Below are 25769 nucleotides of genomic sequence, written 5' to 3' on the forward strand. Positions count from 1 at the left end.
TTTATAGACCAAACAACTAATCAATTAATCGAGAAAATAATCAACAATAAAAATAATCATTAGCTGCTGTTCTAATTTAAATTAATCTGCAACTATTTTTCTAGCAAAAATACTAATAAATTCACTGGTTCCAGCGTCTCAACGATGAGGATTTCCTTCTTTTCTTTGTCTTATGTGACAGTAAAATTGAGCATCTTTGGATTTTGCTCTGTTGGTCGAACAAATGTCACATTGGCTTTTAGGACACGATTTTCTGACAGTTTGAAGACCAAACGATTAATGAAGAAAATAATCTGCAAATAAATCAAAAAATATAAGCGTTATTTTGCAGCCATATACACACATGCACACATACTATCAGTGATGCTCTTACTTTTACAAAATAGAAGAACACATAAAAACAGTAAATAATATAAGTGTGAGCATTGTGGCCTCAAGCTTCAGTAAAGCCAGCAGCACAGGTGCAAAGAGACCGTGATGCATCACCTCTGGTCCGGTGACAGAACCTAACAGGACTATTTTTTTGAGTAATGCACAAATATCTGAACCTTTTTTCACCTCTTGTTTCAGGCAACAAGTGAAAAATAGTTCGGATTCTAAATGTCAGGGTGTCCCATTAAACCTGCACTGTTTTACAGAAATCCCCACACAAAACACATTATACTGTCACCTGTGAAACTAATGTGCACTGCTTCTTAAGATGGAATAAAAGTGGTGGACTTCAGATCTCTCTGTGTGGATGTGGAGGATCTGGAAAACACTTGAGATGTATTTTAATGGATGTCAGACATTTAAGGACTGTGAAGCTGATTGTCTTGCCATCTCAGCTGAAGGATGACGCGCTTCTCTGTCGCATAAAACTTTTTCAAAACCCCTTTTGAATAGTGTTTTCCATTATGAGGCTGAATACACGGCTGTTTTCTTGAGTTCCTGGAAAGTTGATACTCTGAGGTTCTCAAGGTTATCGTCGTGTATGCCTGTAGGTCGTGCTTACATTCGTCTCCATCAGGGTTCAGTAAACACTGTAATGATTTATTAGACGGCTTGCAGCCTTCGGTCCGCTGAACTCGCCTCACAGACCGTCTCACAGACCGTCTCACGTTGTTTTGAGGTTTCAGCAGTTTGCCTCGTGGAAAGGGCGACGATATAAGCAGTAGTGTTCTGGTTATATTTTTATTTATACTAAATGCTATTGCTTTATTTACTGTTTAATAGCTGTTTAAAGAATAGTCCAACATTCGTCTTATTTGCTGTCTTGCAGAGATGAGAAAATCAATACCACTTCCATATCTGTGCATTAAGCTGCAGCCAGAAGACAGTTAGCTTAGCTTAGCTTAAAGGCTGAAAGCATTGGGAAACAGCTGGCTTGGCTCTGTCAAAGGCCACCAATCAACACCTCTAAAGCTCGGGTTAAACAAACGAGATATAATGTGTGTACTAGAAAATGCGTGGGAACACCTACAGCTGAAGTTAATTGCAATAGTAGCAGTTGCAGTAGTAGTAGCAGCAGTAGTAGTAGTAGTAATAGTAATAGTAGTAGTAGTAGTAGTAGTAGTAGTAGTAGTAGTAGTAGCAGCAGTAGTTGTGGTAGTAGTTGTAGTAGCAGCAGTAGTAGTAGTAGTAGTTGTTGTAGCAGCAGCAGTAATAGCAGTAGTAGTAGTAGCAGCAGTAGTAGTAGTAGTAGTAGCAGCAGTAGTAGTAGTAGTAATAGTAATAGTAGTAGTAGTAGTAGTAGTAGTAGCAGCAGTAGTAGTAGTAGTAGTAGCAGTAGTAGTAGTAGTAGTAGTAGTAGTAGTAGTAGCAGCAGTAGTAGTAGTAGTAGTAGCAGCAGTAGTAGTAGTAGTAATAGTAATAGTAGTAGTAGTAGTAGTAGTAGTAGCAGCAGTAGTAGTAGTAGTAGTAGCAGTAGTAGTAGTAGTAGTAGTAGTAGTAGTAGTAGCAGTAGTAGTAGTAGTAGTAGTAATAGTTGTTGTTGTAGCAGCAGCAGTAATAGCAGTAGTAGTAGTAGTAGCAGCAGTAGCAGTAGTAGTAGTAGTTGTTGTTGTAGCAGCAGCAGCAGTAGTAGTAGTTGTAGTAGCAGCAGTAGTAGTAGTAGTAGCAGCAGTAGTAGTAGTAGTAGCAGCAGTAGTAGTAGTTGTAGGAGCAGCAGCAGTAGTAGTAGTAGTAGTAGTAGTTGTTGTTGTAGCAGCAGCAGTAGTAGTAGTAGTAGTAGTTGTAGGAGCAGCAGTAGTAGTAGTAGTAGCAGCAGTAGTAGTAGTTGTAGGAGCAGCAGCAGTAGTAGTAGTAGTAGTAGTAGTTGTTGTTGTAGCAGCAGCAGTAATAGCAGTAGTAGTAGTAGTAGCAGTAGTAGTAGTAGTAGCAGCAGTAGTAGTAGTAGTAGTAGCAGCAGCAGTAGTAGTAGTAGTAGTTGTAGTAGCAGCAGTAGTAGTAGTAGTAGTTGTAGTAGCAGCAGTAGTAGTAGTTGTAATAGTTGTTAGTGATCTTAGAGGGGCTAATAGGCAACGCTCTCTATACTACAGCGCCTCACTTACGCTTCTGCTTCCGCTAGAGGTCCCTGTCGTCTTCTTTTACTCCTTCTTTCGGTGATCGACCATGTGAATTGATGATAAAACCTACTAGTGGGTGTAGCAGGGCCCTACTGACCCACATCTATGAGGCTGATAACCACTGAAACAACAACACAAAAATGAAAAAGAACCATATGTGCGTTGCTTTCTCTCAAATCATTTTCAGCTCATCAGACTCATATAAACATAAAAAAAACAGGATGAGAAGTCGCTTCATTAACACGGCAGTGACTTTAAAGCTGGATAATATCAAAGAGTGGCTTAGTTCTTCCACCGTTTCAAGCTGGGAGAGTTATGATAATTGCTTTGTTCTGGGCCATGTGAATTATATTTTGCTTTGTCCCTCTGCTTCTCCGCTAAATTAATTTCCCTAAACTTTTCCTCGGATGATGTGTCCCCATGCAGACAGCTGTTGTCTGCATGTACCTGCGCCGCTCAATATCCTCTACATTATTTATGACGGCTTGCAAGAGCAGCAGTATTTCTGCGGCGACGACTCAGGGGAGTTTGGTACACCGCTCGGAGGCTTTAAAGTAGTCTTTCCCCGTGACCCAGTCTCCGTCTTCATCTGCCCGACAGCAGCAGAGATGAAGGGAGCCCCGGAATAGAAAATGCAGGTCATATCTGTTTATCTGGGATTAGACTGCCTCTCAAGTATACGGATATATACTGCCGAGCTCATCCAATTGCCTCGGAGGTCACAGGGAGATGTGGTTGAAGTGACTCACGAAATATGAGGTTATAAAACACGCCTGTAATGCTTCAGAGTCTCATGTTGCTTGTCATTTTTTAATCAGACGTTTGTGTCAGCATCCCCTCTTCCTCCCCTCTTTTCCTCGTCTCCACGGGGCCACACCGGCTTCTTTTTCTCACCTCTGATGTTTATTACACAAACAGCACCTAGGATCAAATATTCTTACTTTTTTCATTTTTTTATATCCAGAGAAGCCAAGTGTTGGTGAGAGATAACAAGTAGAGGGAGTGGGAGGTGGGGGAAGAGAGAGCTGCAGACTTGTTTATGTGTCTTGATCTGACGGGATGAATTATTCAGCAAAGGGCTCCCTGAAACCCCAGGATTATATTAAAAGAATAGTTAGGGCAGTGGGGGGAAAAACAGATAACGTTGGGGGAGATGAAGTCGGGGTGATGGAGAAGATGGGAGGCCTTGATTACTGAAAGCACTGTGAATTCAAAATTGTTTTCCCCCCAAAAAAACACACACACAAGTGCTAAATCCAGTAGAAATAGCCGTGAATGCCAATACGGTTTTGGTGATTAGAGGGGATTTCTCCGCTTCACTCTGGGACAGGAGCGACCGACAGCTTACTTTTTACCCCGAGGTTGGAGGAAATTCCTGCTTTTCTGTTCGCCATGAGCCACTCTGAAGTCTTCTCTCAGAGTTTATACTTTACTGTTTTGGGGCTTTTCCATTCCCTAGACATTTGCAGCACTGATGTGTTGTTTACTTCGCAGTTTCACAGTCTCTCTTGATCTCTGACCTTCTGTTTTCGGGAAAAACACGCATTTAGTCCCAAGTTATCTTTAGAAACTCATTGAATCGTGTCCTTATTCAAACTTGTGCAGTGCCTTGCAGCGCTGTCGGGCTGTCAATCCATTAAAATACTTAATCACGATTAACCGCATGACTGTGCATGGTTGTAGCTCCGAGCTGCACCTTGAAATATAGTCATATGAGTGCTTAAACAGAGGTTAGATTTCTATAAACCCTTCAAATGTGGCCCCGTTTTCACCTTCCTGCACATCACCGAGTCATCGCCTGCAGGGGGATCTTTCTTCCGTTTGAAAAGACAGAAAACATTCATTTTTGTTGTCAAGGAATTCCCTTTTGAGACACACCCTAATACCAGCTGTTTCATGAATACCGTTCAGCGGTTAAACAGACTGTTGTAATCATTATCGGAGGCTCCAAATAAAGCTGACCTCCCCGGAAAGGCTGTGGGAGGAAGAGGGAGCGCGACTCTGACTGGGGAATACTGGAATTCTTGGGCTGGACACTGTGGGAGGAATCTGGCGACTCCTGTGCTGGTCTTTTGTCTTCTGTTCTGGCATCACACACACACACAGACAAAATTGACTAAGTTCCTCCATGTTGTAATTACTGTTTGTTGAGAAACGGCGAGTCCCCCTGCGCCGTGTCATTAGGATTAGCACTCGGCAGGGTGTTGCTTTCCATTCTCCTGAAGCAAAAAAACTCAATATCCCATCTGTCACCAGCCATTCTCTGCAGCTAAACAAAGCTTGGCTGCAGTAACACCTCCTAAATGGATTAATCCTCTCCAGCCAACATTATCTGCTGCACCTTGTTTGCAGGAGGAGAGGGGGGGGGGGAAACACACACACACCTGTGATCACAAGGAAAACACACACTGTTTATGCTCAAGGTCGCACTTTGAATTTGCAGCTTTGAAGTAACAAATGTCGCTCGCAGCCTAATTGGCTCAATTAGAGTTCAAGATATGAAGTAAAAGTCGGGCGGGAAGCCAAGACGAGAGTGATATCAAACTCAAAAATTCACTGCGGAGACAATTTATTTCAAAGATGATAAGCGGTTCGGCACTTTGGGTCGTGGAATTTTAATGTTTAAAAGAAGCCTTTGTGTAGAAGAGCTGCTGCACATCACAAAATAAATCAACATCCCCATTCGTTAAAACGTTTATATTCATGATACCAGCTGGGATGTTTTTCACCACAGAATGAAGACTACAGTATGCTATTAACCTGCGACTTTGTCACCATGTTTAATCTATTAAACAAACGTTTGCTCTCTGGCTGCTGCACGTGAGATGAACGTGTGTGTGTTTTCATCCAGCTTACCAGCTCTGTTTTCAATATTTAACTTAAAATGCTGATTTGTGTGTTTTCCCACAGTTTTGCGTCCCCCCTGTTATTTCACAGAGGTGGGGATTAATTTGACATCAGCAGAAAAGTGAGGAGCTGTAATGTTGCTGCGGATGAAAACTTTTTTCACTAAAAGCAGATGTGTTAAATACTTCCTGTTCTTGACCTTTTTCTGTCCTGTTTCTGCAGGTGTGCTGAGCCTGCCAGAGAGTCTGAACCTGCACCGGGACCAGCAGCGCTCAGGGAGGGGGGGCGAGAGTCAGGCGTACACCCAGGCCGAGCTCCGCACGCTGGAACAGTCGCTGCTCGCAACCCGGGTGGGCAGCATCGCAGAACTGAGTGAGTACGACCCAAACTAAACACTGTTATGAGCGAAAAATGTGTTTTCCAGGTTTCCCCTTGCTTACATTTAAAAGATATTTGGCTGTTCTCATACAGTCAAACTCAGTTAATGGATTACAGTTAATTGCTCCCTCTTGCATTTAATGTATGCAAACCAAATGCATTAACACAACTGATGAGATTCAGTTAATATAATGCACATAAGGAGATTTTATTCTATACGTAGCAGGTACATAAACAGGTGATTAGTGTAGCCTAAAAACCTCCGTACAAGCAGCTGCTAACAGAATTTTATTAATAATCCGTACTTGGAATATAGAGTTAAGGTGAGCCGTAATGATCTATTAAAATACTACATTTAAATTTCTACCCTGCTGAAGAGTCCTAATAATGTTAAAATGACATTAACATAGAAAGACTTGAGCCTCTCAGACGCTAATGTTTGACGAAATGTTAAGTTCAGCGTATTATAAATGCAGCAGTAATTGTTATGCACATTAAATCTCATCATCTTAAGGACTTATTTCCATAAGTGTTTGCCAAATAGCTCATCAGTGTGAAGGAATGCACGCTCCCCGTCCCTGTGGGCTGTCATGGTGGTCTGAGGCCGACCTACTGTCCCCTCGTTGTGCTCCTCATCCATCTCCCCCTCTCAGCCAGGAACCCTCCTATTACAGCTGTTCTAACACCTGTTTATGAGTCACGCCCGCAGACCTTTAAATCCAAGGTCGCCGCCTCAGAGGCTTTTTAACCTCGACTTGAAAGGACGGGCTCCACCTTTAACTGCGACACCCCGCTATCTCCACCCCCGCCTCCACGTCCTCTCCCTCTCCGCAGTCTCACATTAGATCAACCCCCGTCCCCTCCAGACATCTGCACTCCCAGCTCGTGTCCGTGCACATTTGTCCTGGATGAATGTTTGTTTCGTCCCCGTAGCACATTACAAACCGGCGACTCACTCTGCATCATCGATTAAAGTCTGAATTTGTATTCTTTTCTCGTCACCAGTTGCTGTGTCACAGTAGTGATTAAGCCTGGAGGCCTTTTGTGTAGCGTTGGGATGCATTTATATTCATGGTGTGTTTTAGAATAAGTACAATAAGAAGTGGTTAGTTCAGCATGAGAAGTGATGGTCGTCACGGTGGCTGAACAGAAGAACTAAATCACCACATACAGAAACTAATAGAAGAAAAACACTCTGTGAGGTGCAGTTAAAGCTGAAGTAGGCAAGATTGGAGCAAATATGATTAAAAAAAGTTACTTTTATAAAACGGTTGCTATATCGTGACAGTAATACATTAAATAGGTAACCTGAAAAAAATCATGTGCCTCTGTTTCCTCCGGTGCTTCTAAAGGCATCTGCAAGATTTCATAGACCGGAGGAAAACAAGCAGTCAGAGCTGATCTGAGGTCCGCTGTCCAGCTGCTGTCTATGAGAGCCGGCTGTCAATCACTCGCAAACTCCGACCAAATGGTCAAACTAGGCAGCGCTGATCAAATATGAATCAATGTTCTATTACGTTAATGTCTATTGTCCTCAAATGTTTTCAGAATCATCTTGTAGTGCACGGTTTAGCTTTAAAATGAGAACGTTTGTGACCCAGCAGCATGACCGGAGCACAAGCAATAGGAACGCTCTCTTTCTCTGAAATGACCTGTGATTGGTCAAAGTCTCCCGTTACGGGCTAGATTTTCTAAAGCCTGAAAACAGAGCCATGAGGAGGTGCAGAAGTCTATTTTTCTCTCAGAACACTTGAATTACAATATGCTGAAAGGTTATTATGGAATTTTTGCCCAATGATGCCAAAAATATTCTGCCTACTGCTACTTTAATATCTTCTTTAAACCTGCAAAGAATTATTTTTGGCCACTTTGGGGGGCAGATTAAACAAGTTGTGAACACAACACTGACATTTATCTCCTTGTAAAGGACCAGTGTGTAGGATTTAGTGACATCTAGTGGTGATTATTTATGTTATTAGAATTATGTGTGTCTCGCCGTTGACTACTGTTCATATATTTTTTCGAAATAATGTCCCATGGGGTCCATCGGAAGGGGATAGACTTCGCTTCACTATATCTGGCTCTGCTGTTTGGTTCGGTTGGTGGTTTAGTACAGTAAAGGATACATATACTGGGATGCTGCAGGTACCTCATGGGGGAAAAAATCATCAACATTGCTGTGTGGCAGACGCAGTGATACCCGCTCACACTCTGAAAGCATCATTAGCATCCCAGTGTCGGACACTCTGTTCACGTGCTTGGACCAGCAGGCAGTAAAAGCAGCACAGGCTGCTGTTTGATTCCTGTTTAATGCACCGTGTGTTTGACTCCCTCCGCCACGCTGCCTCAGCTGGACTTCCTCACCTCCAGGGCCGGCCAGTCCGACGCTGCCAGAGGTTGACATGTGGCTCGTACCTAATCCAGTTGATGCCAGCTGCTCGCAGTCATTTAGTGGATTTCAGTGGATTCGGTGGCATAATTTCCTCCTCATGTTGCGTTATGTGAACAGATTGATCTGCAGAGTACGAGTCACTGAGTGACATGAGTGTGAATCTGCTTTATCAAGTGCATCATGATTGCATTAAGGGTGCTACTTTTAGCATGTGCTGCCATCTGCCTTTGCTAGAAAACTTAAAGGAGCAGATTTACTGGAACTCTTGCATCTCATTTCAGACACTTTTATCAACCCGCAGACTTCATATTATTTATCAGAAACAACCTGCTAGAACAGTTTGCCTGTCATCATCTAAAGTGCAGCTTGTGTGTAATCTCCTCTCTGATTTATCATGCATTTAAAGGGTAGGTCTGCTGATAGGCTATATTTTTCTTATTACCAGGACTCACAGATAAAGGATCTTTATTAGTTTATTCTGGGCAAAGAGAAAGATCCTTTATCTGTGAGTGCTGGTGATTTGTTTCTTCTGTCCTTAACACTACCGGGCACCTCATACTGTTCAAGTTTAAGAGCTCGCTGCTACTTTTTGACATGTTTTTAAAGAGTTATGTAGGAACCAATGGGCTTGGTGCCACAGAGAGGGTATGGAAGTCAGAAAGTATTGAGAGATGGACTAACACATTGTTGGTTTTGTTTCTTTCATGACATTTGTTGACATTAAGAAAAGTATTGAACAACCACAGCCTCGTGCTTTGAGAGAAGAGTGCACAAAGAGAAGATAAGTGTGACTGTGTGCGTTTTGTTGAATTTATGTTCTTGTTTGATGTTCTTTGTTTAACCGTTATTTATTAAGGGTACGTTGGCTGAGCATACATGCTCTTTCACAGCAACGCCCTGTTAACAGTTACAGTGGAATAACAGAAATAAAATAACAAGTTCAAGTGATTAATAGAACAGAATAACAGACGATTAACAAGGTACCGGTTAAACTAAAGCAGTCAGAGGAGGGTACAGGACAGATACAGAAGGTTATGAAGCCGGTGAAGTATGAGGCAGAGCAGCAGATGAAATATAAGACGGCAATGATCCAACAAACATAATACAATACATAAATTCCAGTGATTATTACATCTCAGACAGATGTAGTGCGGTTGTCTGTTTTATGTAAAAAACAACTGAAAAAAACAACAAGGAGGTCTGAAAGAAAATATAATGAACACGTCGCCACAAAAAGCACCAGGGGAGAGCCACCCTGAATTATTCAAAAAATAAAAAATAACAGCATTAAGAGAGAAAATGTGTGTAGAAGCTAAAAATCAAAGAAGACAATCTGACCATTTTCTGGTAACAGAGAACGAGGGAACTGTCAGTGATCTGCTAATGCACTGTGGTGATTTCACACTCTTCAGAAGACATTTACACGTGTGCATTAGGCTGCAACTACCCTGAGACATCAGCCATATCGCAGACATGTACATTCTGCTCCAGCTCCCCTTGTTTGTGTTTTTATTTTCAACTTAACCAGGTGCTCAATTTCTACCTTGGAAAACATTTTTTCCAATGAAAATGTGCCAAAATGATAGAATGTTTTTCATTTCGACTCTGTTTTGTTGCTTCATTTGCCAACAAATCAATTTCGCCATCATTAAACTTAATTTTGTTTTTCTCAGCCAGAGGACAGCATGTCAGTGTCACATTTTGCTTCGCAGAGATGTGAATGTTACATGCCTGTATTAACGTGCAGTACCAGCAGGGGGCAACAAAGCCACTCACTTAGGATTAGGCAACAAAACCACTTAGTTAGGTTAAGGGAAAACGTCATATTTGGCCTTAAAATAAGTACGTAAACTAAATAAAACATGTATGGAAACAACTTAACGTCAGTACGGAAAACACGTAACTTACAAAACAAGACAGCGGTCTCAAACACGAGTGTCCCACTTGAAAGTCCTGTGTTTGTTTCTCACTTTATATACTACGTAACTAACTCTATATTCACGTATCGGCGTCACAAAACGCGACACTGACACGCTTTCTTCCAGTGGACAGACGGGTCTATTACACGCTTTTGTCCTGAGACTGGGCTGCAGAAAACATGTGATTCAACACGCATATTCGGCTCCCCCTTCCTACGTCACATGCAGGCTCATTAGAACATATCACCCACAGCTTGAGAACTACCTTTGTAAAGGTGCACTATATTTTTCTCACAAGCCAATCACTGCAGACTGGGCTTCTTAAAGAGACAGGCGCTAAAACAGAGCGTTTCTGACAGAGGGTGAATACAGGTATACTCAGACGGACAGTATGAGAAAAATAATGTGTGTTTTGAACATTAAAGCATCTAAACATGTTCTAATAGAAACCCCAAAACACAAGTATGAACCTGGACATTAGCATGGCATGTCCCCTTTAAGGCTGAAAAACTGAAGAGGAGTTGCAGTTTTTGTTATGTACTAGGCTGCGTACAACCTGGGGCAACGAGAGTCTGCAAGCACTCAGTGCTGCTCGTAAAGCTTAATGCTATACTGTAAGTGCATGGTAATAATTGATAATTTAATTAAATGAGCATACATCAACATTTTTATCTCTTCCCTCTGGTGAATTTTGGAGATGGGCAGCAAAAGGATGTTGTTTAGAGAGATTTTAAATCAAACTGAAGCTGTAAAAGTGTGTTTAGAAATGATGGTCTCAGTCAGAGCTGTATTTAGTTACTGCTAATGCACACTGAACATTTCCTGCTACTGCTGCTCCACATTTAAAGTCAATCTGACGTTACTTTTGCACCGTTTGTGAAGGCAACGGATGCAGCATGATAATTTCCACGCAAGTAGCTCTGGCTCTTCTTAGCTTTGGTGCTGCTAGCAAGACCAGAACAGTTTTGTGTTATAAATCGATACAGCAGAATCCAATGACACCAGGTTTCCTGTTTTCATTAAGGGCTGTCACTCAATTAATATATTTAATAGCGATCAATCACATGATTGTCCATAGTTAATCATGATTAATTGCAAGTTATTCGCACATTTTTTATCAGTTCAAAATGTACCTTAAAGGGAGATTTGACAAGTATTTAATACTCTTATCAACATGGGAGTGGACAAATATGCTGCTTTATGCAAATGTATGTACATATTTATTATTGGAAATCAATTAACAACACAAAACAATGCCAAATATTGTCCAGAAACCCTCACAGGTACTGCATTTAGCATAACAAATATGCTCAAATCATAACAAACAGCAGCCCAACAGGCAACGCCAGCTGTCAGTGTGTCAGTGTGCTGACTTGACTATGACTTGCCCCAAAACTGCATGTGATTATCATAAAGTGGGCATGTCTGTAAAGGGGAGACTTGTGGGTACCCAGAGAACCCATTTTCATTCACATATCTTGAGGTCAGAGGTCAACGGACCCCTTTAAAAATGGCCTTGCCACCAAAATTTAGCGCAACTTTGGAGCGTTATTTAACCTCCTTCCCGACAAGCTAGTATGACATTGTTTGTACTAATGGATTCCTTAGGTTTTTTAGTTTCATATGATACTAGTATCTTCATTCTAGCTTTAAAACTGTCTGCTACAACCTAAAAATTGCACATCGCGTTAAAGAAATTAGTGGCGTTAAAAACTAATTTGGGTTAACTCGCTATTATCACGTTGACTTTGACAGCCCTAGTTTTCATATATTTCTGAAATCAAGTTAATGCAAAAATAAGAGAATATGCAGATTTCCTCGGTGTAACGTAAGGATTATAGAGGCTGCCAGTCATCTCAGCGGTGGCCCGGTTTATTTATTGTAATTACATTAATGTTCATAATAATAAATGTGCTAATGATAGGTTAACGTACAAATACTACACACACCCCGTCTAATATCACAGCAGAGACTTGGAACCAATGGATTACAGAAAGCTGGTGTTTTCACGGTCAGACGCTGTGTCTCCACATAAAGCTCGGTATCAACACATTTAAATTGTTTAAATTGAAATCAATTTAAAGCTATTAGCTCGATATCTGAACAATAAACAAGATCACTTGAAAGTGAAGCGGCCACACTGAGCCGGTTGTCAGCGCAATTTCACACCCGAGTTGTTTGGTAATTAATGGATGATAGAAGAGGCTGTTAAAGAGCAACGTTCATCACTATATTCATAATTTCATTCTCGTGAGGTGGAAAAATAAGTCTTTTATTTCTGAGGTCACCATTGTCTCCCTGCGTATTTCATGTCTTTGTCCGAGCGAGGAGAGCAGATCGCCGGCGGCAGATTGGGGCAGTTGATGCTCCGAGTGTTTTCCTCATCTGTCATGACACTTCTCCATGAAGGATAACGTTTTCCTTCGTGTGCCACGGATAGGATAGGATCTATAGGCGCTGAGCTGACATATTGTGACCAGGTGTGACGGAGAGAGGCCGTTCATCTGTCAGCACAGCGGCCGCCCCGCAGGTCAGAGAGCAGCCGCTAGGCAAATAAACGGCGTAATGTAATACAGAGCAGGCCTCTAACAATGGGGCCCTCCATTCCTGGAGCTGGGTGTGCCTCCACCACACAGGACACATTCAATGTATGTTTTCATGAAACCAAATAGGAATAGGAATAGGAAATGAGATAACGCCATCCCAACATTTAAAGCAACGCACCATTCCGCCATCAATAACATCCTCCTTCACTGTTTAATTGTACATTATGGATAAATTGAAAACATCCTTCCTAGGAGGTGTGATTCTATTTTGGACAGGAGTCCTTAATTGAATCGCACAGCATCAAGTTTGTCACTGTACTCATTTTCTGTTATAAATAAAGTTGCTTTAAAAATAACATCCGCCGTTCCTTCTTATCATTCCGTGACCTCATGACGTTTTCCATCGAGGTCAAGGAAAAGTGGGTTAGAAAAAGACTATGGGACGTCATTTTTTGACTGTTCGACCGCAGCCTTGGTTGGCATTTTTTACTCTGTGAAGTAGCTGTCATTGTTAGTGGTGGTGTCTGCCAATCTTGCGCTGGATTCAAACTGCCTTCAAACACAACGTAGTTGTCGCCGCGCTTAGTGCCGACAGCGATCGGTTATCAAAACTGCCTCCACAAAACAACACAATGGTTTAATTTTCTGTATTTTTTGACAGCGAATCAGCTTTAAATATTGCAAAGAGTAATGGAAAAAGGAGCAGAAACAGGCTGGAGTATGAAATCACATCCATTTAACAACCTTTTTATTTAGTTTGGTTTATTTTATTTGAGAAGGGAAAGTGCAAAGTAATAAATACACATGGTATAAAAAATACTAGAACTAGCCAAAAGGCTATTTTTCATCTGTTGTCTCTGGCCAAGGTGTTACAAAAGGCTTCCTAAAATAAATCAAAACATAAAATGCAGTTTAAAAGCAGTAGAAGAAGTAGTGCCATTTATACACATAAAACATTACAGACAAGCAGAACATATAGATAGAAGCAGAAAAAAGAGAGTTTATTGCTGACATGTATATGTATTAACAAGTTTAAATCAACGTTTGGCTGCACTGTAAACACATACAGCAGTAGATTTTAGGTTGCTTTCGTGTCAAAGTAGCTGCTCAAGGACTGTTTGCTGTAGTATTAAACTGTACTTGCGGTTACCACAGTAACCACAGTTGTCACCAAATCAACCCGGACTAAAATACCAAGGATTAAAACTTTGTTTGTCTAATTTGTACCTTTTATTCGGATAACTAAACACATAATTGTCACTTTGAGTTTCAGTATGATGTGTTGATGTTTATCTCAGGCTGAGAGCTGTGAGCTTTAAACATCCCGGCATCACTCGCTCTGTATTTTCCTGGGCGGACTGACAATAGCCGGCTTGAAGAATGAGTCATCGTGTATTCTACTGTGCATAGGCAGAGAGAGGAAAAGTGCTTATTCTTCAGGGCTGAGTGGATTTCACAAAGAGAGGAATCCCTCTCTCCCCCCGCAAAGCTGCAGGAGCTGTGCGCTGCTCTGAAAGGGTACAGAAAATTGCACAGCGATGGGAGGTTATTTCCAGGAAGTGATTGCTCGCTGAATACCTGTCTAACTACGGTGGTCACCACGTGCTTCAAACGTCTGTCCGTAAACAAACATTATTCTCATGATAAGTTATGATTTAAAACCCGTCCTATTCTTTTATAGCAGCCTACATTTCAACAGGATTTCATTAATATCAGCGTGACTCAGACCACCTTCCCGTCGTCTCTGCTCCATTATCCCACTCTCACTGTGTGGATGGGAGATAATGGGTTTCCTTCACACACACACACACCGGCTGAGAGATTCACTGGGAGGTGTTACATTTCATCTTGAGTCCGTCCAACGCCATTCTCATTTTTCATCATATTAGAGTTAAAATACTTCTCCTGCTTCACCATGCATCATCTTTCCTAATCTCACATCTGACCCACTTCTTAGTGCGGGTGATAGAACAGGAAAAAAGGTGAAAAATGAGTCAGTCAGACTTATTTTTTAAGTTGTTAAAAGCTCATTAAGAACCAGAGACTGTATAAAATATGGACGTGGTCTCTGTGGCGTCACCCAGAGGGTTTCTGAAGAGCCGTTGTGAAGCTCAAAGTGGGTGGCTCCGGCCGTCGACACAGCAATTCACACCAGAGCAACGGCAAAATGCGGCCTGTGGTGAGCTGCCTTGCAATGTCCATGAAACGCTGCGGCGGCTGCTCCCGAGGTCAACGGGCTGCGGCCATTTGATTCTGCGGCGAACAGTTGGGAAAAGTTTAACTTTTAGCAGCGAAGTGCGGCCAGAGATTACCCACAGCCAATCAGTAAACAGATCCTGTGACTCCTGTGACATGTTGATCTACAGTATGTTATGTCGCATTCACACTGAGAGCGAAGCAAATTTTCGCCTCACTTACCGCCATCAATCATGGAAGAAATAACCACTGTTGCTGCTTTGTATGTATTGTGGAAGTCCCAGATATTTCAGAAAAACGTCATTGTGTCTGGGTTCATAACGTCACCCGGCGGCGAGCTGTATTCACATATAGTGCCATTGCACTGACTGTATCTAGCAAGCCACACGTCTCTACAGTGGCTAAAGAAAATTGAAATTATTGCAGCGAGCCACACTTAACTGCTGGAGTGAATGTTGCGTGACTCCTGGCTTATCCAAAAGGGATCGCCGGTGGAGCTGGAGTGACTTGGTACGGCACCCACCTGTCACTCAAAGTGTCCACGCCCTTAATTATGCCTAACTTTAAGCCTTAATATAATTTAAACGGGTGAGTTATATAAAAATGTACCGCCGTACAGTTGTCATGAATGGAGATATTAGCTATAGAGACCAAAACAGTTTTTTATACCAGGCTATAAACGTGTTTATTTCTGCTATAAAGTTGGTCATTTTAACATGGGGGTCTATGGGGATTGACTCGCTTTTGGAGCCTCAAGTGGGCATTTGAGCAACTGCAGTTTTTGTCACTTCCGCATTGGCTTCATTTCTCAGCACCGGAGGTTGCCGCTTGTTAAGAACGTCATACATTCAGTTTCTTTTTACCCATTTGACCGCTGCAGCTCGTGATGATAATGTCGCCTCATGTCTCTCTTCAGTGTCTCTCTGTAATGGACATGTCAAGGCAGGACAGTATCTCAATGTGCCGGGAAAGCTTCCCACTCTTCATTCCATTCTCTCTGTCCTCTAAGAGGGGCTGCAGAGCCATTCATTTCCTCCTGTCTGTCCCTCTTAGAGACACTATGGTGTAGAAAATAAAATTGTTGACTTGGCTGTAAAGATGCGGCTGGCTCATTCAGTCACTGGAACAGGGTGCGGCCATTTCCCTTATCTGTCTCCCAGCACCTTTAGGATGACGGCGGGGGCATGCTGACACAAACAACCCCTCCTCACAATCCTCCAGACACACACACCTCTTCGTCTCGCACAAAAGACACATGCTGGAAAATCTTGTAGGCCGTTGCTGCATGCTGCAGTAATTACGCGAGGCTGGATTCATTATTGTATAATGGTTTAATGTCCCCTGATACCTGCTGCCTGCCACTGGATCCCACTCACTCATCGCAGCTCACTGCTGCAAAGATTAGAATAGCGATGAAAGAGCTGTTTGAGCAATAACTCCAGTATTTTTCAACAGGAAGACGGCTAAATCACTCAGACACTTTCTCAGTTTGTTTTCTTGTGTCTTCATAAGCATGCTGTTGGTGATTTCAAGGTCAAATGACTTCTAGGTTAAAGTAGGACGAATGTGGCTGAAAGCTTTACCATTTTTATTCTTTATTCTCTATTTGGATCCCCATTAGCTTCCACAAAGTGGTCCCTAGTCTTCCTGGGGTCCACACAAAAACAATAATATACATATTTTTAATATATAATTAGGGCTGTCAAAGTTAACGTGATAAGAACACGAGTCTCCCCTCTACAGACATGCCCACTTTATGATAATCACATGCAGTTTGGGGCAAGTCATTGTCAAGTCAGCACACTGACACACTGACAGCTGTTGTTGCCTGTTATTTTGCAGTTTACCATGTTGTGATTTGAGCTTATTTTTTATGCTAAATGCAGTACCTGTGAGGGTTTCTGGACAATATTTGTCATTGTTTTGTGTTGTTAATTGATCTTCAATAATAAATGTATACATAAGTTTGCATAAAGCAGCATATTTGCCCACTCCCATGTTGATGAGAGTATTAAATACTTGACAAATCTCCCTTTAAGGTACATTTTGAACAGATAAATGTGCGATTCATTTGCAATTAATTACGATTAAACATTTTAATCGATTGACAGCCCTTGATATTATCAGTTAGGTTGCTGTTATTGTCCTTTCTTTTTCCTCTTGTCTCTACACATTCATAAAGCCTTGGAATAAGCCACATTTTTTCTTAAGTTTATACATTTTCAACTCACATCTTCACCTCAATTTGCACCTTCTGGAAACTCGTGTTTCCATCCACTATCGTCCTTGCATCGACTTTATTGTCAAGCTGTTAATTTTGCTCCTCAGTTTGTTTTCCTCCTTGACTATTTGGAAAGAGTCGTATCAACATTGTTGTATTTTGTTATTCACCTTGGGTCCGTCTTCAAAAGCAGTGTCCTTTTGTCCTCCATAATCCATCGACAACATTTCTAAAAGCTGATGTACAATTCCAAAACACAAAGGAAGAACAAGGACGGACGGCGGATAAAGATCTCAGCGGTTTACTTGCCAGCATGAGAATGCATCACATGGCGACTTGGCCGGCAACGGCGAAGAAGAGCCAAAGACTCACTTAAAGAATGACCCATCACACCCAAACAAACTGAGTACTCCATTTTACAGCCCCAGCACGGCGGCGTGACTGGACTGATTATACAACATAAATGAAACTGTAAGACACTTGTTCTTGTCGTGTTCTTCAGAGGTTCGTTCCACGTGGACACAAACATTGACTGAGGACTCCTGAAGTTAATAACCACCAATTAATTGGAGATTAAGCTCTGATGACTTTGTTTCCTGGTCATGTATAAGGTCAGCGGCCCATTTACGTCTCCTGTCAATGTTGTCATTCGATCATGCCGTTGCTATGTTGTGGCGCGGCCCAAGTGTTGGATTCTAATTAAAGTCTATTGAACGTATTGCATTTCCAACGAGGCTGCGCCGGCATGTGTGAGCGTTCAAGTGTGCGACACCTCTCCGGAGAGGTACAACACCCACAGGCAGATGTTCTTCATTAATAATTATGACCCATCATCAGCCTGACATGTGAGAGCCGATGATACTCGAGCCGGCCTCTCTCAGCTCCTCCACTACTTTAGTGACAAGCTGAAGTTTAACATCCGCTTTGCACTCGAGTCCTGCTGCAATAAGACGGCGGACATTAGACTTCACAGCGGTGCTGCTGAGAGATAATGCACACTCACTAATTGAGTGTTTTGGAGGGAGCCCAGAAGGCTAATGGAAGTTTTGGGGTAATAAGGCGGTGAATTGAACAGGCTGCTCTTCGTTCTCACCTCACTGTTTCCGGACACAAAAAAAGAAAAAACAGGGCAGCTGTTTGGAGGCAAATAAAGGCAGCTGTTTGCAGCAGTGCTGATGAAAGGGGACTCAACAAACGGTCCTAATAGCTGTTGGTATTTTGACTGAACTTCTGTCACTAAGAAGGATATCCTTCTCTGGCTTCACACACAGCCACTTTATCACTGACTCATTTACTTTAAGAAGGCTCTTCCATCCTCTGTGATTGTGGCTTTTTATGTTTTAAGTCCTTACTACCATACTGAAGTATTATTACAATGTTACTGACAAAGACAGGTGGAGGTTTTTGAGTTATTGGACATTGAATTAGTTCTTGAGTAAAGTTTTTGTATGATTTTAGGAATTATGTTTTCGGGTTTTCCGTCCATCCGTACGTCTGTGATGGACGTACAGTACGTACGTCCGGTCCATTCTTTTGAATGACGATATCTCAATAACGCGGAATTGTTTCAAATTGGCAACAAACATCCACTTGGAATTGATGACCTGATTAAATTTTGGTTGTCAAAGGTCACTGTGACCTCACATCTGCCCCATTCTCGTGATATCTCACCAGTGCGATGCAAAAATGCAGAATTGTCCGCTTTGTCATGTTTCATTTTCGTCCAAACCAAATACAAAATCCAAATAAAAAAATCCTTATTTTATATAGTGCCGTGTCCACTCCACACAACAAACACCTATCCAGACAGAGAATGTCTAACGGGTTAACGTTAACAACACAATACACAAACTAATCGGAACGCAAATTTTCTAACGCTAGCTGTGTGTTGCTAGCCCCAATCTGTGACCAACATAAAACGTAAGCAAGTGCATATCAGCTACATTACCATCTTCATCGTATACCAGGAGCTACTGGGCGATCTCAAGCCATATATTGTCCTTTATTTGGTTGTTGAGGTAGTTGTTGCTGTGTTTCTCGTCCAATATTGGGTATTGAGAAACCCGATTGATAAGGCGTTCCCCCCATTTTGGCACCAAGCTACCTGGAGGTATGACATCACGTGGAACAATGGATTTCATTGGTCAAACATATGTTTCCGCATATGTGTGTATTCTACCGTAAAGTTGTATTTCGTTGTTATAAGTGGGCAACCTCCGGGTCTGAAAAGTGAAGCCAATGCTGAAGTGCCTTAAACTTGCATTCTTTCTAATAGCCAGCAGGGGGCGACTCCTCTGGTTACTAAAAGGAGTCTGATTGTATAGAAGTCTATGAGAAAATGAGTCTACTTCTCACTTGATTTATTACCTCAGTAAACATTGTAAACATGAGTTTATGGTCTCAATCGCTAGTTTCAAGTCTTCTTCGATACAGCATGATGTTCATTTAGTAAATTATGCTCCCATTTAGAGTCAAATAGACCATAAAGCAGGGGATGCTTTAGGGCGTGGCTAGCTTGTGATTGACAGGTTGCTGTCTGGGAGTTGTCCGTGTTTTCGTTTTACAACTTGCAGAAAACCAAGATGGTGACGGCCAAACTCAAGGCTTCAAAACGGCAGTCCACAAGCCAATGTGTGACATCACGGTGGTTGTTATCAATGCTTATTCATATTGCTTACACTTTTCTCTACAGTATATGAGCTGTTGCTGCTGTGCAGTGAACACAAGTACACAGACTTATCTCTCCAAAATGTACTTTTAATTTGATTTGTGGCTGCGTTTTAGTAAACAGCAGGACTAGTAATTTCCGGTGGTGCTGTAATTGTGAAGCATATCAAAAAAAGGGAACAAAAATAAGCCCTCAGCAGAAATATGAATGTGAATACTATTTAAGCCCATTTGATACAGTGGATAATCAAGGCCACACATAGGAAGGTTATTTATTGAACACTGCAGCAGTCCTCAGTAGTGCCTCTGCAGATATTCACCATTAAAGTCCCTAAAAGAGCCATTAGACAGAATAAAGAGGCATCCATTTAGAAGTCCCCTACTGTGAGTCGCAGGAAAGATGATGGCAATAGAACGAGTCAGACAGTTTGTGTAATCTCCCGCTCCATCTCCACTGACTGGAAATATTTGGAAAAACTAAGACAAGATGATGAGGCGAAATGAAGTTACGGTTCAGAGGCCTCTTTAGTCCGAGAGAAGTCGTTATCAAGAAGGCTCTCCTATTATTTCACACAGTTTCACAATAGTTGTTAATGAACAGACTTTTTTCTGGGGATCTTTTACAAATGAGCCATCACATCTTTGGGCATTTCTGGTGTTTGTTTCATTGCTTTTGGTCACAGTCATCAGTCCAGGAGTGGACAGCTGCAGCAAGCGGGGGGCTCTGTTGGACACCGTAATGGTCAGAAAGAAGAAATAGTGATTGTTTCTGTAGCTTCACTACTATCAGATATAATACAGAAACAGGGCAGAGACAAGTATGACTTTCCTAAAAAGGGATTTCTTAACATTTGCAGCGTCTTGCATCATGGGACGTTCATTCCACATATTTAGTCCAAATATCCTCCGAGGATTGGGGGTAAAAGAACGACTCTGGACGTTTGACCCTGATACTCAAATGAAAACAGAGATCTGAAATGAAGGTTTTTTAGATAATTTGTAATTCAATACGAAACATTTCAATGAATTATTTTGTACCCCACTGTTCTGTTGAAGGATCCCGGGGTAAAACAGATGGTATCATGCTGCTGCTGCCTTCAAGTGTTCCCTTTTAAGCGCCTGCCCCCAGAGACACACTATTATGTGGTCTAGTGGCTGGTTAGAAACTGCACATTAACTAAGTTTTAATTAGTTTATTAATAAAGTTGCAGTATCTGTATGATATCTAAACTTTAAAGAAACAATAAAGAGACGTGGTCACAGTTGAGAAGATCTTTTTCTCTATTATTATTATCATTCTACACCTTTTTGCACATCCTCTAGAGTATGTCCTTGAATCTTGAAAGTAGTATTGACCTTATAAAGTTGTTATTCTAGCAAAGAGTTGTCTATTTACACATCCAGCAGACACGGAGTAACATTAGCATTTATTTGAGGTCACGTTTCTTCCACCGGAGGAATGTAAGTCCAATATTCACTCTACTTTCAGCTTGGTTTTGGTCTCCACCAACATCCAAGAAAATGATCATGGTCTTTAGCTGCTAAATGTTCCACTTTACCAGCTCAGCCTGGTCTCGCTTGGGCTACTGACGCTTGGGCAGTGGCCCTTGGCGACTTGAGACTGACATACGTTACTGCTGACTTCATAGACTGTTTATAAGAAGTGGATGTAGTCACCGTGACATCACCCATTGGTTTATAGGCTACAGTTTTGAAGCTTCAAGTTCGTTATTTTGGCCATCATCATCCTGGTTTTTGGCCATCGCCAACCAGAAGTGACACAAGAGGGTGGAGCTAAATACAACCGAACGCTGAATAAGACGTTTTTTGGCGACCAAAACGACCAAAAAGGTTCTGCTTTTCTTTCTTTTCCAGCTAGGAAAGCACATTTAGATACCTGTTGCTGCAGCTGGAAACAGGGTTGAGGAGAGCTGTGAGACTGATTCAAATAAATGTACTTCAAAAAGATAAAAAGCTCTGCAGAGATTTAATATTAACAGGATTTAAAGCATTTCCCTGCCCCACGATGTGCCATCGAATTCTCTAATTTGAAAAAAAGTTCCTTTATTTGAGCTCATCTTTGCGATGTCTATATTTACTGTGTTGTTTGGTCTTCCATGTGAGCACACTATGATTATGGTATGGTATTTCCAGCAGCGTTTGAAGTTTGCACAATAGCTGGAACATCACTAGCGCTGCGCTGACGTCTGCTGCTTCAGAATGAATGGCACTTTATTTCTTCTCTCTTAGCTTGTTTTTTCTCCACCTTTGCAGATAGTGCCCTGATGCTTTTACATGTCGCTGGGATTTATTCAGACTATGAGTTCAGTGTATGAAAAGATAAAATAGAAGAAGGCTCGCTCGTGACCAGCCCTCCCTCTCTTCTTTCTATGGAGCCTGTTTGTCGGTAGAAAGGACTTGAAGAAAAAACACATTCAGATGTATTTTTACCGTTTAGTTTCATTCCTGTTTGGCTCATCGCCGGCTCCCAGATCTCCAGATGGTCACTCAGCCTTTGGTTGTATCTTGGCCAGGTTACTATAAAAGTGTGACTTTAGATTATAAAACACGCACATATGCAGTGATATACATATCTGTCTGTTCAAACACCTCTCTGTCCTCAGTGACCTCCCGTCACATGTCCCGTATTAAATATGTCTACTGGTGATTAATTCCCACTTGAGCAGCACTGGTAAAAGTATCTGCTGGTTCTGCGTTGACGATGACATGTCCTGTAATTGACTGTGATTAATCGTTGCCATGGAATTGCTAATGTGCCCCGAAGGCAGAGCTGTGACTCGGTCGTATTACCAAGTGATGATTAAATGTCTTCGGTTCGGCCCCCGGGGAGCTGGAGGCCATGACAGTGTGTCAGAGGACGGCGGAGGAATCTTCCATCTCAGTCGCCCATTAGGGAACACAACAGTTGTCTCGCCGTGATAATCTCAGGTCACAGGTGATAAGACGTCGGCTCGCCTCACTTTGTCTGCTTGAATTACACGCTTGTTTTCTGACTGTTATTTTAGTTAGGAGCAATATGCTGTAAAATACTTCACAATCACGTCTGTTCAATTAGTTTATACATGTAATTATACGTGTCAGAATTATTATTATTTTTTTAATCATGCTTTTTATTGTTTTCTTAAGAAAAATTACTACAACAGCCTAAATTATAACAACTAAAGTAATATGTATTGGATTGGATAATATGTATTGGATTCAAAAACAGAGAAGGACAGAAAATGGTAATAATAAATTAATAAATTAAATAAATAACTATAAATACATTTTTAAATAAGAAATGAAAAAAATATGATAAATAAACAGTATTAATAATAATAATAATAATATTAATAATAATAATAATAAAAAATAAATACATATAAATAAATTAATACATAAAATTAGTTTACACACCAATAAAAAATAATAATAATAAAATAAATAGTGTTATTAATAATAATAATAATAATAATAATCATCATCATCATTATTATCATAAATAAATAAAAATAAATGAATGAATAAAATTCATTCACACACACCAATAAAATAAATAGTATCAATAATAATAAAGCGATATAAAGAAATATAAAGAAATAAATGAATACAATTAATTCACACACCAGATTCCCAACACTTACTTATATCCCTACGGTCCCGCCTCCACGTTAATTAAATTTTTATTTTCATAAAAGCTTTTCACAATATGCTTAATTAACACCCTAATGGCCTAAAGTCGGTTATCTTGCTAGGATATTGATAACTATTTTTGTCTAAAAAGAAACATTGCAGGCTCAAAGTGGGGTTACATACGTATTAATGTCAAGCGGCTATAATCATTCATTTTATAATAACAATGGATCAAATTACTATGTGTAATCTGAAATGTACTGCTTGAGAATTACCACCTGACTCAGGAGTTCTCCTCAGCTCTACTTCAGCTTTCATTGTTTTGGTTCACTCTCAAAGCTCTTTTTCAGGCACAGCAGGTCGCTGTATTTAGCGTAAAAGAAAAAATACTATAATTGTTTTATTTAGATTTTTTTTCCTGTTTGCTGTTTATGCCATTAACTTAACTTTTTGTTTTATTACAACATTAAACATCCAAAATAGGCCAAGTGTCTGCCATTAGAGTTAATTAAGTCAAGAGTTAGTCAATTGCACTTTCATAATTAAGGCTACAGAAATAATTATTCATGTATATAATTTTGTGAGTGTTTGTTTTGAACGTGGCATTTCCTCCGAGCTCTGACTGGACTTGTTGATCATCATGAATCTCTATTCGCTTTGAGTAACTGGAGGTGCTCCAGAGTATACAGGCCTATTTTCCATATTAATTCCATGCATATGCATCGCCTGCTGAATCAACTCAAGAAGTGTATTTGTGTGTTTAACTGAAAGTTAATGATGAAATTCAAAAGATTATGTTAAGATAAAACAGAAATATGATGCAATGTTTAAGTTTCCAAGTAGTGTGCATTGAGCCAGCAGAAAGATAAAATGATACCAAACGCTGCCGAGCATCTCATCCGTCTCATTACCATTAAACATTTTGCTCTTTTGATGGATTCAGGCGTTCTCCTCCCAGAACGGCCTCCATGCTGAGTTAGCTGCAGGAGACCAGTCTTCTGAATTTGCACCCGAATACTATGTGAACTCACATTAATAGTTTCCACTGCTTCCTCCCAAACTCAGCACCACACTGATGAGGAAAAAAGTTGGCAGAAACCACCAACTCTTTGCAAAAATACACAACACAAAGAATTAAAAAGCAGCACCAAATATGAAATGTACAGATAAGTGACGACTACATTTAAAATATAAGATGAGAAAATAAAAACTTATAGAATCACTACTCTATTGTGGAGTTTACTGTGTGCCTTATGTAGCAAAATTACTTTTTTAATGACTTTACAAAGCATAATATTGGACTCAATTAGTTTTTTTAAAAATACCCTTTTGGGGATTTTATGCTTGTATATTGCAAAAATATCTTATCACAGTTCACTTACTCTCTGTCAAAGTAAACACACTGTTCAATAAGTACAAGAACTGAAACCACGTTCCCTATTCTCGTTATGAGAACATCATTACACTGTGCTTTATTGTACCTGTTGTAGTGGAGTACATTGATACATCACAAAGTACATATTGTGAAGTGAAGTATGTTGTAAAAGCAATCTTAGACCCATATTCTGGCACTGAAAAAGAGAAAACAAACATTGAATTGACGTCAAAAAGCTTCAGTTGAGGCGCTAACATGTAGAATTAAGGTGAAGCAGCTACGCTTTATAGTTTGATGCTGAAATATCTCGACAACATTCGTTTGGATTGCCATGAAATTTTGTGCAGACACTCATGATCCCCAGAGGACAGTTTGAGGCCGTCGGTGAGCGTCTGTCGGCCTAGTTTTTGCGTTGTGTTCCGCACCGTCGGGCTCCAGTCTGTCCGTGTTGCAGATTCAACATGTTGAATCGGCGGCGGAGCCGGTCGGTGAGAGAAATCACTCTGATTGGCTGTTGAGCTTAAACAAATCAGTGCACGAGAAGATAAAACGGAAGTGAGGAAAGCAAGAGGACACACACAAAAGGCTCTTCTCATTCTTCATCTTAATCTCATCTGATCATTCCAATACACAGATATTTTCGCAGTGACATGGTCGTCTGGAATGAAGCTAAGTGGTGAGTGAGAGTGGAGTGAAAATGGTTGCCGCTTTGTTTCATGTACGTATCATAACAACGGCTTGTATATCCGCCCTCCTTGGATTTCCGGTTTCCCTTTTTGAATGACTACTACAGACTACCACTGCCTGCTGGTGTGGAGAGTTATCTCCTCTCACGCAGGAGCAGAACGTTGTGCTAACTGGCCGTCAGCTGTAGTCTTTGCGGTGTGTTCGAGTGCAACTTGTTGGCCGAGACAAAGGCGACGTGAGGCGGCGCTTCATCGCTGCTAGTTCTTTGATGTCGCTTTGGTGTGTCTGGGCCTTAAGAGGGTGAACATGGTGATAATTATACCTACTAAACATCAGCAACGTTGTCCCTTTGAGCGTGTTAG

The 25769-nt window shown here is 41.0% G+C and overlaps 1 protein-coding gene across 3 annotated transcripts in view; it reads left to right on the forward strand.

The window, feature by feature from the left end:
• Positions 1-25769, forward strand: part of LOC141761508 (ankyrin repeat- and BTB/POZ domain-containing protein 3-A) — a 181804-nt gene that overhangs the window by 118567 nt on the left and 37468 nt on the right. For all 3 annotated transcript variants that reach the window (XM_074624855.1, XM_074624853.1, XM_074624854.1), the window contains exon 2: positions 5616-5765. In XM_074624855.1, the coding sequence (XP_074480956.1) occupies positions 5616-5765 (150 nt within the window). The remainder of the gene's footprint in view (positions 1-5615; positions 5766-25769) is intronic.

Source organism: Sebastes fasciatus, chromosome 23 (assembly GCF_043250625.1).
Source record: "Sebastes fasciatus isolate fSebFas1 chromosome 23, fSebFas1.pri, whole genome shotgun sequence".
NCBI lineage: Eukaryota > Metazoa > Chordata > Actinopteri > Perciformes > Sebastidae > Sebastes > Sebastes fasciatus.